A 12687-nucleotide genomic window follows, 5' to 3' on the forward strand; every position below is an offset into this window, starting at 1 on the left:
TGTGTTCTCAAACCCAAGTTCCGATATTGGAATACTAGTATTTGCTGATGATGAAACTGCTAAAGAAACTGGAAATAATACAAAAATCAGGCACTGAGATTATGTTGTGGGGCTATTAAGACTTCTCCAACTATAGCTGTCCAAGTGGAGATGGGAGAAAAGCCGCTGAATCTTAGGAACAAACAACTAATGCTAAATTACTGAGCAAACCTACAAGGACACAAGGAAGAAGATCCCCCAACTGTGAGGGCCCTTAGACCATAAGCAAAGACAATACTCTGACCCACACTCCACAACAGTAGGTGGCGGTAATGCGTCTTTAACGTACGGTGCCATCCGCCGTTAAACAAAGTCAAGAGAAGCAGCTAGCAGCAGCAGCAGCTAACGGCAGGAAGAAACATGCCTAAAACTTCAAGAGAAGAAACGGAGGAGTTAGATCAGAAAGTCAAGAGGGTGAAGTGTGACAGTGAGGACAATGGAGGAGAGACTCTTCTGAGTGGGTTTCAAACATCCAGCGTGTTGAGCGACTCTGCCCGAGAGAAGATCATCTTCATCCATGGAAAGGTATGCTGGTTGTAAAGGCAGCTCACTTTGCTCTGCTGCTAGAGGGAGTGTAACTCAGCCTGACTGCGATAAAAGAGACAAGGACAAGTTCAAGACAGGAGGGGCATTGTATTTCATTGTTGTTTTCATTCAAATCGGCCTGAGAAGCGGGAAACATAGGCTTTTCCGGATTTGAGATTTCATAATAAAAGCACTGTGGATGCCTGATTGTTAGGATTTACTGAATCGTGACGGTGGGATTACAAAAGGACTCGTGTGTATTGATTTATCTATTCAGTAAAACTAGTCTCATTAGGATCTGAGGCAGAAAAGTGAAACTGTTGACGGTGTCATCTTCAGCTGGATGATCAGAAGGCTGTGGTGATTCTGGAGAAGACTCCCATCAGAGAAGACACCCTGACTGACCTCTTCACCAACTCCACACTGAAGCTGGAGATGACAAACGACATTTACAGCACGTACTGGCTGCAGGCCCCCCCTCACCTCAACCGTATGATCCCACATTGCTGAAGATCTTTGAATATGGCTGCCACTTGATCCGGGTACAGGAAAACCAGATGACCTGTGTGTGTGTGTGTGTGTGTGTGTGTGTGTGTGTGTGTGTGTGTGTGTGTGTGTGTGTGTGTGTGTGTGTGTGTGTGTGTGTGTGTGTGTGTGTGTGTGTGTGTGTTTTTTGCAGAGATCAAGACCACTGTGGTGTGTCCAGCCACAGAGAAGCATGTGAAGAAATACCAGCGTCAGGAGAGTTTTCTGGTGGAGGAGTCGGGGGCGGACTATGAGTCCATCACTCTGCCCTACATTCAGAAGCAGAGTTTCAGCGTGCAGGTCAGTCTCCTGAGGTCATCATTTCCTGTGTTCACTTTCACATGTGCAGCACTGACTGTTTTTGCCACCGCATCAGTGGGTGTACAACATCCTGGAGAAGAAGGCAGAGGCCGAGAGGATCACTTATGAAGATCCGGACCCGGAGGTCGGCTTCGTCCTCCTCCCTGATTTCAAATGGGACCAAAAACAGGTGAGAGACCTCAGGAGAAACAAACAGCATTATCCCTCCTTGTGACATTTTTCTTTAGTTTTCTCTTTCTTTTATTCTGATCACCATGAGCTGATGTGGAGCCTCAGCTACTCTCTCTGGGGTCCACACAAATATATAAAAACACAAATAAAACATGATATCAGTTAATACACCTAAAGATAAACAACTGTGATATTAAAATCAGAAAAAAATATTATACTAGCAATTCTTTCTGGATACATACTACTCGTATGATACTAGCCTACAATATCTGTATTCATATGTATTATACTATATAAATCAATACACATTTTGAAACTTAATACATATATATGCAGATATTCAAACCTATACCTGTATCTCTATACATTGACTTCTGTATAAATCAAAACATATCCAAGCATCTTCCAATATATTACAATATTTACATTGATGATCACATATCAAACATTTTACTATAAACTTATTCATATCTCCTCTTTAATACATAATTAAATGTCCCACTATGCTGCTATAAACATTTTATGGACTGAAACAGTTTCACAACAATCTGCTTTCCTCTGCAGGTAAATGATTTGTACCTGATTGCTATTGTGCACAAGAGGAACATCAAGAGTCTGAGGGACCTGACCTCCGAGCATATACCACTGCTACAGAACATCTTCCAGAGAGGAAAGGTGAGCTCACACTGATTCATGGGTTTGTCTTCCCTCAGCTTCCATAAACATGTGGGGGAGCCCTGTTATCATCATCTCCAAACAATTATGTGAAGTGATAGTTTTCATTTTAAAGAGCTAGGATTAGATTTAGCTCCCTGAAGTAGAGAAGAGTGACCCCGGGTATGTAATTGAACATAAATTATACTTATAAAGATTGATAATATCTGATTTGTTGTGACTCAGGAGACCATCCTGAAGCAATACAACCACCCAGCCAGTAAGCTGAAAGTGTACCTGCACTACCAGCCGTCCTACTACCACCTCCATGTCCACTTCACCAAGCTGGGCTACGAGGCTCCGGGCTGTGGTGTGGAGCGCGCCCACCTCCTCGCTGATGTCATCCAGAACCTCCAGTCCGACCCAAAGTACTACAAAACTCGGACGCTGTACTTCCCCCTGAGGGCCGATGACGGACTGCTCGGCCAGTTCAAGGAGGCAGGGAGACTGTGATTTCTGAGCTCAACTTATTCACGAATTAATGAACAGTTGACAAATATTTGGATCCATTATTTTTATATGTTTCATTCGGATTATTCACTATTTTATAAATGTCTTTATTAAAGCCCGACTGTGTGTATTTTTGGTGACAAATGCTGATACTGTTATCAGGGAGTAAAAGATTTTTCAATCTTTGTTTGTAATGTTTTTCATATGTAAACTGACTCATGTGTTTTTCTACTCAGCCTATCAATGTTGTCATTTGTTTTGAAAGTTTTAGACGAGGAGAACACCTGAGAGGACAAAATGATATCACTGCATTGACCGATTTTTTAAAGTGGACAATTTAGAAGCACTTTTGACTTTTTATCTGTCAGTTGTCCATCGCATCTCATGATCGTGCCACAACGTAAGAGGTGCAATAAACAAAAAAATATTTAGACAAAGTAAGTGCTCAGATGAAGTTTCAACACTAGATGGCAGTGTTAATCCTAAAATCCTTTTTTCCCCCGTGAAATTATCTTTCAAACACAAACTCCAGTTTCTGGTAATAAACTGTTTTGTGTTTGCCTCTGTACTTTTTAGTTCTGCAGCTCATGTAAACACAAGACTTTCATTTTGCATGAAACAAAATGTAACTTGCTGACACATTTTTGGAGCTGAGGTACCATGTTAAATAGACTGATTGTTATAATAACAGTTCACAAACACATATGTGAATAAACAATCCTGCTCCAGTAGAGTAACAACAGAGGTTAAGAAACAAACTGACAGTCAGAGCTGCTTCTTTAAGTTGTTTTGATATTTAGATAACTTCAATTTTTTGCTTTTCAGTTATTTATCTTGAGAGTTTTTACTTAATGTAAAGTGCTTGTTAGTCAGGATATCATTTTCTTATCTCAACTGAAATCATTTGGTTGGCGCTGTGCGGTGTGTTTATGGTGCATTCAAGTGTCACTCGTAAAAATGACTATTAAATAAAAAGACCCAAACTTTTCCATTTAGATCATTACATCCAGGGATATTATCCTGTGGGATCAGTGGAACCATAAGAAGCTACAAGATGTTAAATAAAGTCTGTCGAGGAAAGTCACCCATGTTAACATTACAAAAAGGCAACAATTCATTATTAAGCTTTTTCAGTTTAAGATTTTAGGGGCATTGTATCAGTTTTTTATATGATAGGTTCATTTTTTATTCTATTAACTATTGGATTGGTGAATTCCTGAGTTTTACCCCCTTTTGTGACAAATTTAATTTATTTTGTTATTGAAAATACTGGGATACAATTAAAATGTGGTTATTCAAGGTTGGTGACAGAGTTGAAAAGTCTAAAGAGTGAGCTGTGACTGGTACTTCATTTTATGTCTCTTTATATGTGTTTTTGTGTTCTTGTGTAGAAATGGACATGTTGCAAATGGTTCTAAAAAGATTCCAAATAAAATATTAAATTGGCATGACATTGAAAGCACTAAACAAATGGATCAGAGATAAACGTTAATCTGCCAATGAACATCACAATTCTAGTTCAGTGTTCAACAACCTGCTCAGCATTTTAGTTCACTCAGTTGCGACTGAACTAATGACATGGTATAAGAATACAAAACAAACAGATAAACTTGAATACAAAGAATTGAATTAATAAATTAACTAATGAACAACCAAACAAACAAAAAATAGTTTTTTGGTAACTTTTTAATTTGTATTTAAATATATGGAAGAGATGGTTTGGTTTTATTCAATCCGCATTTGTGGATGAAATATTTAGCCGAACTAATTTTGACGTAAAATATTTCCAAATTTCACTATATTGTAATTATCAATAGGTGCCTGAGAATCTTTATTGTCAATCCAGCTTTGTCAACATTAAAACTTTGTCTTAAAAATGTGTTGCTTGGATAAATGTCATTAAACATATTTGAAGTGAGCTGTTGTTGGGATTGGTAGAGAGAGGTAACCTGTTCTGATTCTGTCTATAATTTCAATCGGATCATCTTTCGACAGATTCTTCCTTTTTAGAGGTAAGGGGAAGTGTTCAGAGGTGAGGGTGCCTCTGGTCATTTTATTATTACACTTCGTGTCTGAAAAGTTATTTCTTCAATTGAGGAAACTGTGGAGTTATGTGTAAGTAAGAGTTGGCCCTTTTATCCATCTGCCACATGAGCAACAGCAGTGGTAAGCTCATGTATCCGAGCCGCTCCTGAACGCAGCAGCAGCAGAGAGGACTGAGACAAATAATCCAATCATCACAGAGAGGGAGGGAGAGAGAGGCAGAGAGGCAGAGAACGAGAGAGGCAGAGAACGAGAGAGGCAGAGAGCTCATGTCTTGGTTTCAGTCTCTGAGGGATGACTTCACTCTGAAGCCGTTTGAGATCCAACACACACAGTGAGTTTACTTTACTTTACCAGCTTTACTTTCTCTTCAGCAGCTTTGTTGATGACTATTGGTGATGACGTCTGTTTGCTGATCGATACTTGTGCTGGATGCAACTCAGCTCTGGTTTGTGTGTCGACTGCAGCAGCTGTGTGAGAAGTGTGTGTGTGTATGGATCATGACCAACACTACAGGGTACTGTGTTTATGATGAGCCGATGTCACTGGGCGTCCTTAAAGTTTCAAACATCTCTGGTGCACATTTATTAACTTTCAATGTTTTTACATCAGTGGAAAAAAGTTCTGGGTTCAGCCCCTCATCAGACAAAACTAATCAACTCTGCCCTTAGACGATCACTGTGTGTTTTTTCCATGACAGGATTCATTCCCAGTGAAATCACAGTGTGATTTATTTAGATTTCATGTGGGACATTAACAAGTGTTTCACATTAATATCATATCCACAAGTGATTCTGTGTAAACTGGCACAACTGTCAATATCTGTCAATGTATGTCCTTTTAAAAACTCCCATACTGTCCCTATCCATTATTTTTAATTCAGTTTAGAATGAAATGTGAAGTCATACTGTTTCTTTACAGACGGATATTTATACACTGTAATGCTGTCAGATATTTGAGCTCAAACCGTGTGTGTGGTCCTGGTATTACTCATGTTGTGGGGACCTACATTTCTTTACACAGTCACATTATGGAGACTTCTCCTCCATATGGGACAAGAAGCAAGTCTCTGTTATGCAACTCGTTACATTGTAAAGTGAAGACATGTTTGAAGGTTAAGTTAGGTTTAGGGTTAAGTAGTAAATATGGTTAAGGGTAAGATGTGAATTGTTGTTGGGCTAAGATTAGGGTAAGGGATAAATTAGTCACGGTTAATAATTGGAACAACAATAGATCACTTGTAAACTCACATTCCAACCCAACAGTTGCCTTCCTATAAGAAAAGTCCTGACTTCCTTTTACAAATGTTTCATTGAATCTGTCATGACCCTTAACATAGCTGCGTGGTTCGGGTCCCTCAGTAAAATCCACCGCAACCCACTGAACGAAATCACAAGAATGAGCAGCAGAATAATTGGACTGGAGCAGGAACCATTCATTTTCAAGAGAAGGACAAGAATAAAAGGAATGTAAATAACATCAGACACCACACACACACACACACACACACACACACACACACACACACACACACACACACACACACATTGTGTCACGAGGAGATACACATCACTCACATTCAGGACTAAGGACAATGTCAAGCTTGGTGCCTTTGTGGCAGACTCATAATGGTTGATCTTTTCATTTTAACAATATTTGTTTTGTATTTGTTCATTTTACAGTTAGTCGTGCAGTGCCTGTTCTCTTGGCCTGTGTTAGAGCTCCGGAGCTACTTCAGAATTATTCCCTTGTCATTAGTGAGTCCTCCTCTAAAAGTTCTGCAGTATACTGTCACTTTTTATTATTTGTGTGCTGGACGTTGTGTGCTGAGCTTTTAATAAACAGTCTATGGTGCAGAGTGAAATTAGAAGACTTTGTGTTCATCCTACCTGGTTTATCTGCAGTGAAGATTTTATTGTCAATGTTTTTCATAAAATGAAACTAAATTAGCTTTCTTACTGTTCACATAATTGTTGCTTCTGACATTTGTGTATTTAGTAGGTAGATTTGTGCACTAATCACTGTTGATTGCTCTCTGGAGGTTGTATGTGGTAAATAAAGTTCCCTAACAGAAAGAATATAATTAATTAAATTGAATAAGGTTACGGTTAGGCTGTCCTCAACGAATAGAAGTCAATGCAAAGTCCTGATAAAGATTGCGTGTGTTTGTGGTTTGTGTGTGTGTGTGTGTGTGTGTGTGTGTGTGTGTGTGTGTGTGTGTGTGTGTGTGTGTGTGTGTGTGTGTGTGTGTGTGTGTGTGTGTGTGTGTGTGTGTGTGTGTGTGTGTGTGTGTGTGCGTGTGCTCTGTGTTGGTGGCAGGTCAAGGACAGTCCAGATTAAACAGTTACCGTTGACTGTGTGTGAAGCACAGTAATCCTCGACACAGACACTGACTTCGAAGCAGAGTCGGGTCGTCTGTGTGTGTGTGTGTGTGTGTGTGTGTGTGTGTGTGTGTGTGTGTGTGTGTGTGTGTGTGTGTGTGTGTGTGTGTGTGTGTGTGTGTGTGTGTGTGTGTGTGTGTGTGTGTGTGTGTGTGTGTGTGTGTGTGTGTGTGTGGGGATGAGAGACTATTGATCTGCTGCTCTGATCCTCATGAGCACATGGCTGTAGCACAGTGTGGGACTTCTGATTTGTATTGTTGTGTTTCTCTGTGAAGCAAACGTCAATAAACCAAACATACTGTTCACTCTAAAGCCCGGTACGTTGTAATGTGAGTATTATCAGAGCAGGCTGAGGAGGATACATGAGTTTAAGGGCATCAGTGCTGCTAATCTGACTGAGAAGCTTGATAAATATGACTCTGTGGGTGTGCGGTCTGTCAACCGCCACGCTGATTAGAGGGCTGGACAGGTCGTCTGTCACTGTGTCATTGAACAAACCCTCAGAGGTTTTGCAGAGACGTCCTGTCCTGGACACATTGTGTGTTCTCTGTGCTCTCTGCTTCTTGTGACTGTTCTTGTCGTGCGGCCTGTGCAGTCTGAGTGAAAGCCGTGTCTTTCTCATTGATTGTCCTTAGGGAGGAACATGAGGCAATCACATGATTATTTGAATTTCCCACAGTTTCCGTTGCCATTATGTACATTTAAGTCTGGAAAAAACACGTTTTTGCCTCATAAGAATGCATCAAAACAGCATTTATAGAAACTTAAATGAGTAATTCTGCTGATAATCACATGTTTGAAAATATTTGGAGTGCTCTTTTAATAAAAACACAATCATCTTGTGTGGCTCGGACGGGCATTTGCCATGGATTTTATGTGGTTGGTTGCATTATGGGAAATATAGGATCTAGTGTTTTTGGAGATTGATCTAAACTTGTAACTAAAAGTCAGACTATTTTAACCGCTGCTGCTTCTATTGTGACCTTTTACAATAAGTGGCCACATGCTTCAAATCGTGAATTTTAAGACTGAATACATCACAGTGGCACAACTAGACTGTCCCATTTTGAAGACTCCTTCAATTGCGGACAACAATTGCGTCCTTCTTTAACCGAGAAACGAAGAATCTAATGGGTGGATCGTTCCCGGCCCAACTTAGCTCACGATTCATTGCACTTCAGTGACAAACCATTTTTTAAAGAGTTAATGCAACGGCAAGTGACGAGATGTCGAGCTGGTGATGCAGATCACATAAATCCTCTGTATCCTCCTACGGGTAGACCGCGTTCTCCAAAAGATGCAGCACCTGAATGAGACACAGCTATCGATTGCTGGAGGACTAAGTGTTGGTGTTTCAGTTTGGATTTTGTTGGTACAACACAGCTTTTAGACAAACTCAAAACCCAGAAATCTGTGGGTGTAAAGTGCTGTAAGGTAACGTGAATGTCTAAGGATCACATTCGTCTTCTCTGCAGCGAAAGGGCCCCTGTGAAGATTTCTATTGATTAGAGCTTTCCCAAAGTGCAGTAAACATTCTGTTAGAGCCACATTACAGTTAATAGCCTGGTGGTGACATGTTGGAGTAAACACAGCAGAGAAACGTGACCTGCAAGTTCACTGGAATTATCTGGAGATGAAAACAGGAAAGTTACACTTGCATATGTTTTTTCGTGTAGGTGTCTGTTGACATGACAGAGACACAGACGTGGGACGGAAGTAATATGCAACTATGGCTTTAGTTTCTTGAAGGTTCTGAGGAAGTTTAAATTTCAATAAAGTCCATTCTAAGTTCTAAATTTGAACCTCCTCTATTTGTGGAAAGGTTTGGCAGCAACATTTTGGGTTCTCCCTCCGGCAGCAGCTCAGGCTGATGATTTGTTTCCGACAAATGGAGTCTTTTTATTCAGAAACTTTGCCTGCAACAGTGTCGCGTACTTCACCTTTAGGGTCAAAGGAACAGAACAGAGAATATGCTGATGAACACATGAAAGCTGCATTAGCTTCTTTATACATATTCAAGTGATAATAAGTCGATTTTTCTGCCCAGACGAGCCCATGAGTTGTCCTTTCAGATGTCCTGTTCCTCTACAATTCATATGTTGGCAAAGAATAAGAAAAAATAAATAGTATTTGTTCGTGATATCTGGTAATGCTTTGCATGTTGAGTATCAGGTTTGGAGCAGCTGTGGTCGGTTCCTGCAGGCTTTGAAACACAGTTAACAACAGGTTGAAGTTATCTCGTGAAATAAAATCACATCTGCAGATATAGACCAAAGCATATGTTCTCAGTTTGTGAAAACTTCCCCATGCCTAAAGAGAAACCCACTGACCTGAAACACAGACGTGAGGTGTACCATCCCACCACATTGTGTTTAAAGGTGAACCTGCAGTTTGTGAAATATTCAGCGACGAGAAAATAGCATCTGCTGAGTCGACTCAGAGCGGAAGCGTCAATGAGTTGCATCGTTCGTCGTGTGTCGATTCTCAATAAAAGCCTCAGTTGGAGGTTATTATGTTGTCGTTAAACTCTTTGAATCAACCGCTCGTGTGCCTCCTGTTGCTTCAGCACGTGCACACACACAAACACACACACACATTTGTACTTCTATCTTAGTGAGGACACTACTTAGCATAATGCATTCCCTAGCCCCCCTACCTTACCTTAACCATCCAAACTAAAAGCCTAACCCTAACCTAAACCTAATTCTAACCCTAACCCTAAAACCAAGTCTTAACCCTGAAACAGCCCTTTGAAAAAGTGAGGACGGGGCCTAAATGTCCTCCCTTTCCAAATATGTCCTCACTCTGTTGGGTCTATACTTAAAATGGTCCTCAAGTACAGTCCCTCACACTCACACACACACACATGCAAGTCTCTCTATAGTTGTGAGGACACTCATTGACATAATGCATTCCCTAACCCTAACCCAACCCAAATTCTAACCCTAACCCTAAGTCTTAACCCTCCAAATGGCAATTTAATTCGTGAGGACCAGCCAAAATGTCCTTTACAATGTCAAAATGTCCTCACAATGATGGTATTGAACCAAAAATTGGCCCTCATAACTATAGATAGACATGCGTGCACACACACACACACACACACACACACACACACACACACACACACACACACACAGAGACACATACACACAGAGCATAGGTGAGTTGAAGAAAGCTGTTTTGTTTTTATTGCCCCATAAACCTCAGCTGGGACCTAAGATGGAGTGAAAGAAGAGACGTTTGCAGCTTTTTGGAGTGTAGAGTATCTCACACACACACACACACACACACACACACACACACACACACACACACCACCCAATGCAAGGCAGTTTGATTACAGGGCTATTTACATTACAACATAGAGCGACAGAGAAAGGGGGCGAGGGATTGGCAAAAAGAGAGAGAAGATGGTTTCCAGATGTGAGGTGGAATTCAGAGCTACAGAGCAACTCCCCTCCTCCTCCCTCGCTGTGCACAGACACAGAGATCTGGATCGGCCTGTGCATGTTGTAATGGAGAGAATAAGAGACGGAGAGAAACCACAAAAGAGAGGAGAAGGAAAAGGCGTTGCTCTGCAGGGGTGGGCGAGAGAGAGGAACCAGAGCCAGCAGAGAGAGAAAGGACGAGTGGAGATGAGGAAGGGGATGGGAGGAATACAGAACCAGAGGAGAGGGAAGAAAAGCAGGGCCTCTTGGCTGACCGCAAGTCCAGACATCTGAATCACATTTCAGCTCGGCGGAGGCTGTTCAGGAGTCGGCGAACAACAAATCCACCAAAGTTAAACACTGTGGAGATTTGTTTTCCAAAATAACATGTTTCGGCAAAATGTCTGCTGTGAAATATATCGCAGCAGTGCTGTTCTGTTCAGCGAATCCGCGTGCAGTGTTCACGTCAGGTGATGCAACATGGCTGGAGATGTGCTGATGAAAGGGGAATTTTGCAACTTTGCAACTTAAATTTTCAGTTGACAAATAAAGTAAATTACAATTATACCAGATGCATCAGCCGATCTGCGTCAAAATGTTATGGTCCCTGACCCATACCACATCCTTCCCAGAACAATTTTCTGACTATTTGACTTATTACAATGTTTTCACAAATTTTAAACTAGTTTTTATAAAAATGCAATATTTACTTACAATATTTGAAAAGGTTAATAATAAAAATATAAATGTAGATCATACTGAATTACTTTAGTTCTATAAATAATCTGATCTTCTGTTACAAATTGATATAGATTGTAATTTACTGTGTTTTCAAAAGTTGTTTCAATGTTTCACATTGTAAACCTTTTATATTTTGGATACTATAATATTACAATAATATGAGCTGAGGTCTGAATCTAATCAACCAGAAAAACTGAAAACACCTAAATGAACTTTTCAAATTATATTTTAAGAAGATGCTCGTAATGTTATTGTTGATATTCTCTCTCTCTCTCTCTCTCTCTCTCTCTCTCTCTCTCAGTGGGTCCACACTCTGAGCCGTTTCAGGAAATACCAACATCCCCTCATTTTTTTCTTCGAAGGGAAACTGACCGACATTCCTCTTGGCTCTGTAAACAGTAATCTGTATGATTGATACATGCATATATTTATATATATATAAATATATATATATATACACACACACTCATGTATACATACACGTATCATTGTGAACTGAGCCATGTCAACACTGAAGAATTTATACATGCGTAGAGACATTGGATCTCCATGTTTTGAAGAACTGCTCTTGTGGATTTCTCTGGAGGTAAAAGAAGTGCCCGGTCATAAATCTGCCTCCACGGGGGTGTATTTAGATTCCTTTGTAGAAGACTTGGAGCCAAGTTAATTTTCACACTGAAGAAGAAAAGCAACATGCCTGGTTTGGGTTTGCTGTGACTGACACCTTGCATAATTAAACTTGCACTAATGGAGAATGTTCTGTTATCAAATCACTGTGTGATGTGACAGTTGTCCATCATGGTGACAAACCTACAGATTATTATAACATGCACATAGACTTTTCAGTCCCCTTCAGCTCATTGTTTTGTCGTCCACAGCCTTTACGTTTTAGTTGACTCTAGACTGTATATAAAGAAGAGCAAAGCATCTCCACTTCCTCCCACAATCCAGAAAGAAAGCAGAACTATCCCGGATCCAAACGCGGCCATCTTGCATCTGTGACCTCATTTGGAGAGTCAATAGTGATCAGGTGATGGAGCCACGGTATCGAGGTCCCACTGATACATGCACTTGCCCAATTGCGAGCTAGTCTCAGCTGTCAATCTTCGTGTTTCACCCTGTTTTTTAGCATCAGATAACTAATTTAAATGTACAATTAACACCTGACCATACACCAGTTTGATAAGAAACACCTAAAATTACAGAAAACTTTTAGGAGGCAAGGTTTACGACCTATACTGCAGCCAGCCACTAGGGGGTGATCAAGGTGCTTTGGCTTCACTTTTGGGGAGTTGTCATGTTGCTTTCTGTACAGTCTTCGCTGTCATCGCTAGTATTTTCCACTG

The 12687-nt window shown here is 40.6% G+C and overlaps 2 protein-coding genes across 3 annotated transcripts in view; both read left to right on the top strand.

The window, feature by feature from the left end:
* Window positions 1-339: 339 nt before the first annotated feature.
* Window positions 340-2785, top strand: dcps (decapping enzyme, scavenger). Its single transcript, XM_034598950.1, has 6 exons — window positions 340-564; window positions 904-1054; window positions 1244-1389; window positions 1466-1579; window positions 2146-2256; window positions 2482-2785. The coding sequence occupies exons 1-6, from the start codon at window positions 400-402 to the stop codon at window positions 2746-2748; spliced, it is 954 nt and encodes a 317-aa protein (XP_034454841.1). The 5' UTR covers window positions 340-399; the 3' UTR covers window positions 2749-2785.
* A 2205-nt stretch (window positions 2786-4990) lies between these two features.
* The window catches only part of zgc:66433 (uncharacterized protein LOC321250 homolog), a 49001-nt gene continuing 41304 nt past the window's right edge, over window positions 4991-12687 (top strand). Inside the window, exon 1 of one of the 2 annotated variants that reach the window (XM_034598944.1) lies at window positions 4991-5122. In XM_034598944.1, coding sequence (XP_034454835.1) covers window positions 5058-5122 — 65 coding nt within the window. In that variant the 5' untranslated portion in view covers window positions 4991-5057. The remainder of the gene's footprint in view (window positions 5123-12687) is intronic. The other variant, XM_034598946.1, reaches the window with a different exon arrangement.

This window comes from Hippoglossus hippoglossus, chromosome 10, assembly GCF_009819705.1.
Source record: "Hippoglossus hippoglossus isolate fHipHip1 chromosome 10, fHipHip1.pri, whole genome shotgun sequence".
NCBI classification, from domain to species: Eukaryota; Metazoa; Chordata; class Actinopteri; order Pleuronectiformes; family Pleuronectidae; genus Hippoglossus; species Hippoglossus hippoglossus.

Coding starts and splice junctions, on each gene's coding strand:
- dcps (XM_034598950.1), top strand. CDS start 400: ATGCCTAAAACTTCAAGAGAAGAAACGGAGGAGTTAGATCAGAAAGTC. Junction 1,390..1,465: donor AGCAGAGTTTCAGCGTGCAG/GTCAGTCTCCTG, acceptor CCACCGCATCAG/TGGGTGTACAACATCCTGGA. Junction 1,580..2,145: donor TCAAATGGGACCAAAAACAG/GTGAGAGACCTC, acceptor TTTCCTCTGCAG/GTAAATGATTTGTACCTGAT.